The following is a 14,375-nucleotide window of genomic DNA, read 5'->3' as shown; positions in this document are numbered from 1 at the left end:
GCACTGAAAAGGGCCGGAGAGAGGGTGTAGCCGTGCCTGAGTACAGCGCGAAGAATCGCGATAACTAAGCAGCTCCGTTCTCGAATACATTCGTATTGAAAGGTCCTACCACAGCACCGACGTAAACGGGCTCCAGAGCCCTGCTCAAGCCCTGACTCGGCGCGGACGAGCGCAGACGGGCAGGATTCTGGCACGACTCAGGCGCAGGGAAGGCGCCCCCAATGCGCATCACCGCTGCGGGCTTGAGGGACTGGCTTAAGTAGGGTGGCCGCGTATAGGCAGCACCGCTAGACCGCTAAAGATGGCGCCCAAAAAGCGTCACCACCACTCCCACTCCCAATATGGCCGCCAATTCTCCCCGGTTACCAAACCCCCAGGACAGGACCCGCTAAAACAGCGGTGTGACGACAAATTAGAGTGCAGGTAAGACCTAAAGATTTGTAAAATAAAACACATTCTCCTCACATTTCTGTGGTGGAAAGTTCTGGAATCTGCGTGGATCCACAAAATTCCACCCATCCCGCGTTCTCCAAAGTCTTCCAAGACAAATGGTACCTCACTTGCGTGGGTAGGCCTAGTGCCCGTGACAGGAAACGGCCCAAAACGCAACGTGGACAAACCACGTTTTGACAGTGAAAACTGACCCTTTTTTTGCAAAGTGCCTAGCTGTAGATTTTGAATCCTAGCTCTGCCGGCACCTAGGGAAACCTAGCAAACCTATAAATTTTTTAAAACACAGTGTACCTCCATCATTAACACCATTATTTATCAATTAAACAAATATTATTAATTAAAAAAATTGATATACTAACCAAATGTTACGTCTATATAACCAAAATCCACAAACAAAATAAAAAATAAACTATTACCAAAAAAATTTATCAAGTGATAAATAATTATTAATGATCAAGTAATGATTAATTATTTTAAACTAAATTACTTTCCACCCTCTACCCCAATAAACACCACAACACACACCTAAAAATAATTACACAATTTCCATAACTAATTTTACAATAATAAATTACTGTCAATTACCCACTAATCATTAATTAATTTACAAAAATGTACTACCCACCATTTACCACTATTAACCCCAGAACTCAAACATCAAAATAATTACACAATTGCCATATTTAAATTGTAATTAATTAATTAACAAATAATTAATTATTTAAAAATAAATTACCTCCCACCCAATTCCCCTATAAACCCCACCACCCATTTAAAAACAACATGACACAATGGCACAATTAACATAATTAATTAACAAATAAATTATTAATTAATAACAATTAACAAGCAAATTCTAAATAATTATTAATGAATTAAGTCCCACAATTAACACTATAAACTAAAATTCAATAGATATTATATAAGAAATATTATTAAATATATTAAAATTAAATTACTTCCTACCATACGCCCCTAAACACCCACCACCCGCTCCTAAAAATTGACACAATTAACATATTTACCAATTAATTAAATAATACAAATTAACAGCCAATTATTAATTAATTAGTAATAAATTAATTCCCACAGTTAACACTATAAAATCTAAATTAAATAAATGCTAATAAATAAAAATGTATATTTCATTTATTATAATTAAATTACTTCCCACCCTATTCCCCTATAAACCCACAAACCGCACCTAAACAAATGACACAATTAACATATTTACCAATTAATTAATTGATAGAAATTAACAGCCAATTATCAAATAATTAATAATAAATCAATTCCCACAATTAACACTATACAATCTAAATTAAATAAATACTAATAAATAAAAAGGTATATTTAATTTATTATAATTAAATTACTTCCCACCCAATTCCCCTATAAACCCACAACCTGCTACGGAACTAAAACGCAAAATTAATTCAAAATAAAATAATAACTACAAAAAAATTAACACATATATTAAAAAACAAAAGCAATACTTAGACAAAAAAATAGAGCACATACATTTAAAATACATACTAAAATACATAACACTAATTACAAAAACTATATTTTTAACAACTATATTTTTGCAAACTGGCAATATTCATAGGAAAATCAATGAGTATGTATAATGTTAGTACCTACACTTTAAGGATGTCTAAATACAGGTAGGTACTTCTTCTCTCCCTGTTTGTGGCCTGATCTCCCCATTTGTTAGGGAATTACTGGATCTATTATCATTCATTTTAGTGAGTATATCACCTCAACTCTTACAATGCATATGAAACTGTCCTTCACACCTTTACACCTTAATCATGGTCTAAGGGTTGGGCAAGTTCAGGAATCTGTGCTCTTGAAGAAGGCCACAGACCCATCTAGGCTTTCTTGTAGCCGAAACATGTCTACGTATGGATGTGGGGACAATAGGCATTATGTAATATCTACTTCTTGTCTTGCTTTTTAATCTTATCAATGACACTGCTAATAGAAGGACATGGGGGCTCCACTAGGTCATTTTAACAATATCTCTTAATTTCCCAATTATTAGTAATGACAACATCTTCGAAAGTGCAAAGTCTCGGTTGAGGCCATTCTGGCAAAGACATCCCTTCGAATGTGGACAGTACCCTATGATGAAGCATGCCACTAACCAGTGGGTGAGGGTTCGTTGCCCATCACACAATACCAGCACTACGCAAGTGCCGGTCACACACATGATCTTCTCCTATGTTTGTTACACCTGCCGGTCTTGAGTGGTCTGTGGGATGGACAGTTCCTCCTTCTGAAGAACTTGTTGTTCCTCAGAATCCTGGATGGAGCTTGTTGTGTCTTCTACAGCCGGGGACTGCTCTGCCACAGAGATGCTGTCTGAAGAAGATATTGGGGCCTTGATGAGGCTGAAGACACACAACCAGTCATCATCACTCCTAGACTTCCAGCGGAATATCCTAGCTCCGGATTGGCTGATCGCTGTCAAGGAGTGATACCTGTTCACCGCGTGATGTTCTGATATGTTGTAGGGGACATGTAGGGTTGTCAAATCCAGTCGCTGCTCTCCCTGAGAGGGAGGTCAGGGGGGTGAAGGGGCGGAGCTTGCAGACTATGCCAGAACTTAAACAGGGAGGACACAACTGGGCTGAGCCCCATCTCACTTGAGCACATGTGATACTCGCGGTGGTTCATTAACTGCTGAGTTACCTGGAGGACGGTCCAGCAGAGGCCAGACTCAGAGACCTCCCAGATGCCTCACCTGAAACCATCCAAAGGAGAAATGTGTCTGTTGGATTCGTTGCAGCTTAAACTCAAATATTTACTTCCCTGCACTTTGCCAAATATTGTGATCCTGGGCAACTCATTTTGTATCATTTTCAAAATGGTTCTCTATTATTGATATATCTACCCTAATGCTGTAGCTGCCTGTGTCAGTATGGAGGCCTCCTCTCGCGCTGTCTCTGGATGCTGCGTCAAAACATGATCTCATATCACTGTAAAACTTGTCTGTCCAGTCTCCTCTTCATTGCCAGGGTGCGCATGAACGTGCTGTATTGTCCTCTGTTGCAGTTCACTGGAGTCACATTTCACATAGTTCACACGCGTTGTTTTGGGTGGTGCTCGGCATTCACCAGGGTTAGGTCACATGGCCCTTGCGCACTTCCAGAAACTCGTCTGCTGTGAAGTGAACCTTAAGTTTCGGTTTCATTTCTCGCTCCCGAGGCACCATGGCTGCCGCGAGCCCCCTGCACAGCCTGAAGGCCGACGCCACTTGCCCCATCTGCCTGGAGTTTTACAAAGACCCGGTCATCACAGAGTGTGGGCACAACTTCTGCCACGCCTGCATCCTCGGGTGCCCCCGGGGGCTTGGCCAGGCCCTCCTCTGTCCTCAGTGCAGAGTGGCCTCGGCCCGGGGAAAGCTCAGGGCGAACCGGCAGCTGCAGAGCATTGTAGAGTCGGTGAAGCAGCTCTCCCTGCAGGCAGAGAGGTCGGGTGAGGGGGGCCTGTGTCAGGAACACGAGGAGAAGCTGAAAGTCTTCTGTCAGGAGGACAAGAAGCTCATGTGTGTCATCTGCAGGGAGTCCAGAGACCACAGATCACACACTGCGCCCCCTATAGAGGAGGCAGCCATGGAGTACAAGGTAAGGAACTAGAGACCTCAGATCACACACTGCGCCCCTATAGAGGAGGCAGCCATGGAGTACAAGGTAGGGAGCCAGAGACCACAGATCTCACAGTGCGCTCCCCATAAAGGAGGCCGCCATGGAGTACAAGGTAAGGAGTCCAGAGACACCAGATCACACACTGCGCCCTCTATAGAGGAGGTAGCCATGGAGTACAAGGTAGGGAGCCAGAGACCTCAGATCACACACTGCGCCCCTATAGAGGAGGCAGCCATGGAGTACAAGGTAGGGAGCCAGAGACCACAGATCACACAGTGCGCTCCCCATAAAGGAGGCCGCCATGGAGTACAAGGTAAGGAGTCCAGAGACACCAGATCACACACCGCGCTCCCCATAAAGGAGGCAGCCATGGAGTACAAGGTAAGGAGCCCAGAGGCCACAGATCACACAGTGCGCTCCCCATAAAGGAGGCCGCCATGGAGTACAAGGTAAGGAGCCAGAGACCACAGATCACACACTGCGCTCCCCATAAAGGAGGCCGCCATGGAGTACAAGGTAAGGAGTCCAGAGACACCAGATCACACCCTGCGCTCCTCATAAAGGAGGCCGCCATGGAGTACAAGGTAAGGAGCCAGAGACCACAGATCGCACACTGCGCTCCCAATAAAGGAGGCCGCCATGGAGTACAAGGTAAGGAGCCAGAGACCTCAGATCACACTGTGCGCCCCATAGAGGAGGCAGCCACAGAGTACAGGGTAAGGAGCCAGAGACCACAGATCACACTGTGCGCCCCATAGAGGAGGCAGCCACGGAGTACAGGGTAAGGAGCCAGAGACCACAGATCACACACTGCGCCCCATAGAGAAAATAGCCATGGAGTACAAGGTAAGGAGCCAGGGGCACATATCACACTGTGCGCCCCATAGAGGAGGCAGCCATGTAGTACAAGGTAAGGAGCTAGAGACCTCAGATCACACTGTGCGCCCCATAGAGGAGGCAGCCATGTAGTACAAGGTAAGGAGCTAGAGACCACAGATCACACTGTGCGCCCCATAGAGGAGGCAGACATGGAGTACAAGGTAAGGCGCCAGAGATCACAGATCACACAGTGCGCTCCCCATAAAGGAGGCAGCCATGGAGTAAAAGGTAAGGAGCCAGAGACCACAGATTACACACTGCGCTCCCCATAAAGGAGGCAGCCACAGAGTACAAGGTAAGGAGCCAGAGACCCCAGATCACACACTGCGCTCCCCATAAAGGAGGCAGCCATGGAGTACAAAGTAAGGAGCCAGAGACACCAGATCACACTGTGCGCCCCATAGAGGAGGCAGCCACGGAGTACAGGGTAAGGAGCCAGAGACCACAGATCACACACTGCGCCCCATAGAGAAAGCAGCCATGCAGTACAAGGTAAGGAGGTGCACCCCATAGAGGAGGCAGCCACGGAGTACAGGGTAAGGAGCCAGAGACCTCAGATCACACTGTGCGCCCCATAGAGGAGGCAGCCATGGAGTACAAAGTTAATAGCCAGTGGCCACGTATCACACTACGAACCCCCCGCCAGCCCCCATAAAGAAGCAGCCATTGACTACAAGGTAAGAAACCCAGAGGCCCCATATAACACTGTGCGCCCCCCATAAAGAAGGAGACATTGAGTGTAAAGTAAGGATCCCAGAGACCCAAGATCACACAGTGCACTCCCCATAACAGTAGGGTGACACAGAGAACAAGAGTCCAGATACCACAGATCACACAGTGCGCCCAATAGTCCAGGATGACATGGATAGAAAGTGCACTATACGCAGGAGGGTCACGTTGATCTGCTGTTCTTCAAAGTGAAGTGTAATCTTAGCATGTCCCAACCCTGCAGACAAGACAGCCATAGTCTCTGTCTTCTGGTGTTGGCAGGAATGAGTTGTGTGCCTGGGAGTGTCTGAGAAACAAGGGAGCATGGCCACAAAACAGAGAGAAGCCTTTGAGTGTAGCCTGATGGGGAAACAACTCGGGGAAGACAATGGCAGGGGATGGGGATGGGCGTTCACTGCTCTCCTGACAGAACTGTTGAATCCTGTCTCCCTTACTCTGGATTCTAGCTGACCACAAGTGCAGGCTACCTTTATCAGCCTCTTGTACAACCTCCCCATGAAGCAAATCCCAAATAGGATCTGCTGTGTCAACAGTCAAATCATGACACACGCATCCTTCCTCACTCAGCTGCACACACACTAAATACACACACATGCAGCACCCACACACTTGGATACAGTGAGAGACACTCTTGCAGGGTGCTGCCAGACCTTTTTAGAGGTATAGCCCAAAAGGTAACTCTCCTTGTGCCGGTGCCCAAAAGGTAACTCTCCTTGTGCCGGTGCCGGTAGAAGGCCTGTCCTGCTTTACGTCGCTGCCTCCACTCTCTGAGTCTGACTGACGGTACTGTATTGTATTGCAGCATTTATGTAACGCCTACCAACCCTATGTGTGACACTGACGTGTTTGCCTACATGGGTAGCACGCTATAACGTGTAGGGTGTGTGGTTGGAAGGATGTTGTCTTTGTTTTGATCCTATGTGGGAAGTGTTTCCACATCATGTGTGAGGACCGCCAAGGTGCAGTTATTGTATGTGATGCAGCACGTACAGTGTGGTGGATGAAGTGTGAGAGAGACGCGCAGTTTATAGTTTTCAGTATGATGGCAGCTTTGAACTGCTCTGCAGATCCTTTTATGGTATTTCTTATAGTATTGTCTGCTTAGCTGGTTACTGCACTGGGTTGTCCAGTCTGAGATTTTGTGTATAGTTGTGGTCCTGAGTAGTCACACTCGGGTACTCTTTTTGTAACCAACAGCACATCACGGCTCTCCTGTGGGTGTTCCCTTCTTAGCTCATTCCCCACACTTCTCTTCCATGTAAAGTGCATCTGTGAGCTAGAAATATCGTCCACGTTTGCACTGCTCTCTGTGTACATATAACAGTGAAAGTATTAGCTGGTGCTGTGCTTCTCAAACGTTTTAGAACCACAACCCAATTTTTAGAACGATAAACTTTCATGACTCACACTACCTTTAACGGACATGAGGCGTGGGATTGTTTTTAATGTAACTAAAGCAGTGTGTAGTCCCATACTGTCAGATAGACAGCATATTTCCCAGTGAAATGTCCACTAAATTTGCACAGACATAAATGTTTACTGATTAAACTATATTGCACACAAATGATAATGTGTGGAAATCGGGTTTCAGTGAATATTTATCATTTGTTTATCACCAAGGTAAAGTGTCTTGATTTGCTTTGATTCTATGAAAATCTGTGCTTGCATCACGCTTCAAAATGACAAAAAAAGAAATGTGCCTTCTAGACTGTTGAATGTGTACAGGTCATTAACAGGTATTTACATTGTGTTGTGTGTTACAAAAATGACATTCTTTAGCTTTCCTTTCACACCACCTGTACCCCAGTGAAATTGTCACATAATTCCCTTTACTTTTCTTTCTCTGACTGCAAAGTGAGAGGAGTTTGTAAACACCAATTCCCATGTAAGAAAATAAGCAGCAATTAGTCAGGACACATAGCCTGACATGCGACCTCTATCTTTCAAGTGCAGCAAACGAGGCAACTTTGTTTGTGTTCCTTTTTCCCAGATAGCACACCTGCCTGTGCAGGTGCAAACTTTCACCCCATGACTTTTCCACTCTGCAGGATGAACTCCAGAGCTGGCTTCGTCTCCTGATGAAAGAGAAGGAAGGAATCATGGCATCTAAGCAGAAAGTAGAAGAGGAATTTAAAGCTATAAAGGTGAGAGCAGGACTTTAAGTGGGATGAAGAAACTGGGGGGTCTCTCAAAGGGGTGTGGCCGGTGTAATTGTGGGCGTGGCTTAAAAACACCTCAGCTGAAAATCTATGCTTAGCATGGTGTGCCACCCGACTGGTATTTTACTACTTCTGTCATTACATCCAGATATACTATCCAGCAAGTAGCATTACACTTACAGCAAGCCAGTACTATTGGCTTTGTCAATTGTTGTTAGATAAGTAACAGAAATAATCAACAACCATGGCTTTGTAGTATAGCATATTGAAAATGCTTCAGTTGTGAAATGGTGAGACTGTGAAAGAACTAAAACGAGTCTCTTTGAAGAGCAGTGATACTGCTGCAGAGTTGAGATTTTTTTCCCCCCGAGGGTGAGGGCAAAAATTGAGAGCCCTCCTCATAGACCCGTCTCGACACCTACCTTTTAGAACTACTGGTGCTGAGTACCAGCAGGACCCGTCCCATTTAAAGCCCTGGGTGAGAGGATACTACTACATCAACGTAGGCATGTGTGCGTCTGTGTGCATCTCTGTGTCTGCGTAGGCATGGTCGTTGTTGGCTGTGTTTTGTGGCAGCTGGTTATTGGAGCTGTCTGGAGACGTCTAACTAATTTCTCAGCAAGAGCCTAGAAGGACATTGCTTCTCTGTGTTTATTAGAGCTGTCTAGAGAGAGTTCCAGCTCATTCACAAACTAATGTCTCAACAAGAGCCCTAGAAGGACATTGCTTCTTTGTGTTTATTAGAGCTGTCTAGAGAGAGTTCCAGCTCATTCACAAACTAATGTCTCAACAAGAGCCCTTGAAGGACACTGCTTCTCTGTGTTTATTAGAGCTGTCTAGAGAGAGTTACGGCTCATTCACAAACTAATGTCTCAACAAGAGCCTAGAAGGACATTGCTTCTTTGTGTTTATTAGAGCTGTCTAGAGAGAGTTCCAGCTCATTCACAAACTAATGTCTCAACAAGAGCCCTTGAAGGACACTGCTTCTCTGTGTTTATTAGAGCTGTCTAGAGAGAGTTCCAGCTCATTCACAAACTAATGTCTCAACAAGAGCCCTGGAAGGACACTGCTTCTCTATGTTTATTAGAGCTGTCCAGAGAGAGTTCCAGCTCATTCACAAACTAATGTCTCAACAAGAGCCTAGAAGGACATTGCTTCTTTGTGTTTATTAGAGCTGTCTAGAGAGAGTTCCAGCTCATTCACAAACTAATGTCTCAACAAGAGCCCTTGAAGGACACTGCTTCTCTGTGTTTATTAGAGCTGTCTAGAGAGAGTTCCAGCTCATTCACGAACTAATGTCTCAACAAGAGCCCTTGAAGGACACTGCTTCTCTATGTTTATTAGAGCTGTCCAGAGAGAGTTCCAGCTCATTCACAAACTAATGTCTCAACAAGAGCCTAGAAGGACATTGCTTCTTTGTGTTTATTAGAGCTGTCTAGAGAGAGTTCCAGCTCATTCACAAACTAATGTCTCAACAAGAGCCCTTGAAGGACACTGCTTCTCTGTGTTTATTAGAGCTGTCTAGAGAGAGTTCCAGCTCATTCACGAACTAATGTCTCAACAAGAGCCCTTGAAGGACACTGCTTCTCTGTGTTTATTAGAGCTGTCTAGAGAGAGTTCCGGCTCATTCTCGAACTAATGTCTCATCAAGAGCCCTTGAACGACATTGCTTCTCTGTGTTTATTAGAGCTGTCTAGAGAGAGTTCCAGCTCATTCAAAAACTAATGTCTCAACAAGAGCCCTTGAAGGACACTGCTTCTCTGTGTTTATTAGAGCTGTCTAGAGAGAGTTCCGGCTCATTCTCGAACTAATGTCTCATCAAGAGCCCTTGAACGACATTGCTTCTTTGTGTTTATTAGAGCTGTCTAGAGAGAGTTCCAGCTCATTCACAAACTAATGTCTCAACAAGAGCCCTTGAAGGACACTGCTTCTCTGTGTTTATTAGAGCTGTCTAGAGAGAGTTCCAGCTCATTCACAAACTAATGTCTCAACAAGAGCCCTGGAAGGACACTGCTTCTCTGTGTTTATTAGAGCTGTCTAGAGAGAGTTCCAGCTCATTCACAAACTAATGTCTCAACAAGAGCCCTGGAAGGACACTGCTTCTTTGTGTTTATTAGAGCTGTGTAGAGAGAGTTCCGGCTCATTCACGAACTAATGTCTCAACAAGAGCCCTAGAAGGACACTGCTTCCTTGTGTTTATTAGAGCTGTCTAGAGAGAGTTCCAGCTCATTCACGAACTAATGTCTCAACAAGAGCCCTTGAAGGACACTGCTTCTCTGTGTTTATTAGAGCTGTCTAGAGAGAGTTCCGGCTCATTCTCGAACTAATGTCTCATCAAGAGCCCTTGAACGACATTGCTTCTCTGTGTATATTAGAGCTGTCTAGAGAGAGTTCCGGCTCATTCACAAACTAATGTCTCAACAAGAGCCTTGAAGGACATTGCTTCTCTATGTTTATTAGAGCTGTCTAGAGAGAGTTACAGCTCATTCACGAACTAATGTCTCAACAAGAGCCATTGGAGGATATTGCTTCTCTGTGCTTATTAGAGCTGTCTAGAGAGAGTTCCAACTCATTCACAAACTAATGTCTCAACAAGTGCCCTAGAAGGACATTGCTTCTCTGTGTTTATTGGAGCTGTCTAGAGAGAGTTACAACTCATTCACAAACTAATGTCTCAACAAGAGCCCTTGAAGGACATTGCTTCTTTTTGTTTATTATAGATGTCTAGAGAGAGTTCCGGCTCATTCACAAACTAATGTCTCAACAAGAGCCTTGAAGGACATTGCTTCTCTGTGTTTATTAGAGCTGTCTAGAGAGAGTTCCGGCTCATTCACAAACTAATGTCTCAACAAGAGCCTTGAAGGACATTGCTTCTCTGTGTTTATTAGAGCTGTCTAGAGAGAGTTCCGGCTCATTCACAAACTAATGTCTCAACAAGAGCCTTGAAGGACATTGCTTCTTTGTGTTTATTAGAGATGTCTAGAGAGAGTTCCAGCTCATTCACGAACTAATGTCTCATCAAGAGCCCTTGAAGGACATTGCTTCTCTGTGCTTATTAGAGCTGTCTAGAGAGTTCCAGCTCATTCACGAACTAATGTCTCAACAAGAGCCTAGAAGGACATTGCTTCTTTGTGTTTATTAGAGATGTCTAGAGAGAGTTCCAACTCATTCACAAACTAATGTCTCAACAAGAGCGTAGAAGGACATTGCTTCTCTGTGAATCTCCTCATGTTTTTCATTGGTCCACAACATCACCACTTTCTGATTGGATGTGGAATGGTCTATGCATTCCCCTAAGAGAGCGCCTGTCCTGTGTGGCTGTCACAGTGGGGTTAGGTGCTAACACAAAATGAAATGCAGCAGTCATACTAATTTCACCCCAGCAACTTAATGGAACCCTCCCTAGTGCCCTATCATCTCTGGCTACTCCACTCCACTCCACTACCATGTAACTGTACTACATTTCCACCTCATCCTTCTGCACTACCAAGGCACCACACAACCACCTCCAGCACTGATCTTTTACCACACACTTGGCACTCTCACCTCCCCCACCACAATACACAACCTGTTTGTATGGTACTACATACACCAGCACTGCTATGTCAACCCAGCATTGTACACCAATTCCCAACAGTGCATTACCACTTGAGCACTGGTTTACCACTGTCCAGCAGAACGCACTTGAGTGATGCGCTGTCTATTCAATCATATACATGTACCTCCCTAACCGCACATCAGTACCACGCCTCACTTCCACATTACCACACTATCACTCCAGCATATTACTCCTCAATGTACAACACTGCCACCCACTATACTACACAAGCACTCCATGCCACCCCATTATCATCCCACACCACAATGCTACTATCTAACCTCTACACTACCACTACACAGTACTCTACCCACACTTCATGGAGGTCCACCAACACCACCGACATCCACCACCACTGTAGTAATACTTCCCATCACTATGCTGCTGCATTAAAGTCCTCCAGTGCTGCTCTGCCTCCCTTCACTTCAACGTCTGGGTGCTTGTCGGTCTCTATGTCTCTTCTTCTTGCAGGTGAGGTTCCCATAATTTCTAATTCTCATTTTGTTAGTTAAGTAGCCAAGAGTGGCACAGAAAATCATGTGGGGGAATCCTGTTTTTAGTAAGTACTTGTGTTATCCAGCTAGTTAGAACAGTCCCACATGTTGCATTATAACTACTTTTGATGGCTCAACTATCCAACGAAACTATTCAAAACAGAACTGAAGAGCAGTTTTGCGCCCGTGAGGTGTGTCGAGATTGCACCATCTGTCCTCTCACTGATTGGTACCCATGCCTTAGCTCTGTGATTGGTCACTGCTGGGAAGAGTGTGAAGTAGCCAATCAGGCAATCCTGGCAGAGTGTAGGGGGAGCACAATCTCTATCTGATATCTGACACGGGATTCGAATAAAGACAAAGTAAAGGGAGGGACCGGGGCTTGAGGCAGGTCCAGGTTGGATTAGAGAAAAAGTACGTGGGGGGGGGGGGTAACTATGTTTGTACAGAAGGGGAGGGGTTTGATTTAGGGGCAAGGTCCTTCACACACCCAAAGGAGTACCATACTTCATCATCGGGCAGCTCCTCGTTGGGCCGGCAATGCAATGCTGCCCCCGCTGGGGGCTCTTTGCGGGAGGTCTTTTCTTTTTGCCGATGTGAGTTGAGTGGAGTGGTGGGGCGTGTGGTAAAAGTGTTTGAGTAGAAGTGGAGGAAGAGTGTGTAAAATAAAAATAACTACAGGAATCCCAAAGATTCTTTATTCACTGGGTTCCTTTGTTATGATTTAAAAAACTAGAAAATCGAGGTGAGAGCAGGGTATGATGGGCCTCACAGGCCGTAGTTGGTGTGTGTGAAAAGAAAAAAGGGTCAACGTGTTTCATGCCTGTTATAGTCCAAAGGATCACAGCATTTCATCAGTACCGAGGGATCCTCATCTACTCATGTAGGGATGGTAGATTTGTGCAAGTGTATAATACCACACCCTAAAACAGTGTAATTTATAGTATAGTATACCTTCTGGGTGAACCTAGAGGGGAAGAAAAACAACAATAACATTAAAAATGCTGACGCAGTTAGTAGTCAACAAGGGTATGCAGAAGGTGGCTGGTACAGTAAGTTGTCAACCAGTGTGCATAGGAACTGGCTGATCCCCAAAATAAATAGTTAAAAACCACAAAACGAGCCAATAGTACACCCATGCAGGTAGTTTTTGATCATGGATGCAGTGGTGAAATAAAGAAGCAGAACTAATGCCACGAGATATCTTAAGGTACCCTGGTGCATGCCTATCTAGTAAAGTGCTGAAGCGGTGGCCGGAAAAACAGCCTGGTGACAGGAACTTACCTAATAGTGAGGTCTAATGGCCCCAGTTATAGGGCTAGGTCAGTTGCTCAATGGCGTACCGGAGAACCTGTGTGGTGAAATGAAACATGAAACTTTACAGAAAAAAATCGGTTTGCAAGCCAAACGAACGAAAGGGAGGGCCAGTATGTGTCTGTTGCAGCGGCCCATTATAGGTGGTGTTAGGCACCGGCTTCTGAAGTCTGGGGAAAGTGCCTGGATGGGGCATAAACAATCGTGGACAATACAGGTTTCGCCTTCTGGTAGAAGGCCATGAGTGGCCGACAAATGTTGGTAAGAGAGGCTTCGGTAGAGGCAAGGCACAGGCAATGATGTTGAGGGGGATGCCTGGAAAAATGTGGAAAGTTACAATCCAGGTTGGTTCGGAATAGTCGTATCGCTGCCATAGGCCGTTGCGGGGTAGGGAGAGAATTGCAGGTGTGCGGGTAGCTGGTTCTCGGGCCGTAGCGTGAAAAATACGGTCCATCGTGGGGGAAAAAGGGAGAGATGGTACTTGCAGTTGGCGGAGCTCCTTTTGCTCGCCAACCTACACTTCATTCTGCTGATTCGGGAAGTGAATAGTCCCGCAGTGGATGGGAGTATTAGTCGGGTTCCTGGATGTACACAAGCGCAACCTAGAACAGGAATGCCGTAAGACTGGATTCATCTTGAGGGCGCCATATTGTGTGTAGCACGGTGGCGTAGTTCTTATGATAATAACAGGGGACTTTAAGAATTCGTTATTTAAAAGAGAGGAGTGGTTAATTAAACACCCTGGCTGTATTGGCATCAGCCGAGGTGGAAGAGCCGGGATGGTCTCGGGGAGGGGAAGGCTAAATTGGTCTCAGGAGTGGGCGCCATCTTGGATTGGTGATGAAAGTAAACCTATGTGTGTGCTGGTCACAATAAAGGTATATCAGGATGAAAACACATTACATGCTTATAGGAGGTCACTAGTCACTAAGAAGGGCACAGCAGAGTGTCTGAGAGTTGTACCGGTTCCTGTCAGGGTAAGGATCTGAGTAGCGGTCTGGTGGGACCAGACACTGTGCTCGGAATACCAGATGGAGATGGGAATCCTCCCTGTGTGACCAGCTCTAAAGCGAAGCCCAATATCAGGAAGGACTGC

The 14,375-nt window shown here is 45.3% G+C and overlaps 1 protein-coding gene across 1 annotated transcript in view; it reads left to right on the top strand.

The window, feature by feature from the left end:
- Positions 1–3,671: 3,671 nt before the first annotated feature.
- Positions 3,672–14,375, top strand: part of LOC146863426 (E3 ubiquitin-protein ligase TRIM7-like) — a 28,418-nt gene continuing 17,714 nt past the window's right edge. The window contains exons 1-2 of the mRNA XM_085643407.1: positions 3,672–4,085; positions 7,763–7,858. Of these exons, the coding sequence (XP_085499533.1) occupies positions 3,672–4,085; positions 7,763–7,858 (510 nt within the window). The remainder of the gene's footprint in view (positions 4,086–7,762; positions 7,859–14,375) is intronic.

This window comes from Triturus cristatus, chromosome 2_2 (assembly GCF_964204655.1).
Source record: "Triturus cristatus chromosome 2_2, aTriCri1.1, whole genome shotgun sequence".
In the NCBI taxonomy this organism is placed as follows: Eukaryota; Metazoa; Chordata; class Amphibia; order Caudata; family Salamandridae; genus Triturus; species Triturus cristatus.
Note: the sequence above shows the minus strand (reverse complement) of the source record. Positions and strands in the feature narration are given on the sequence as shown.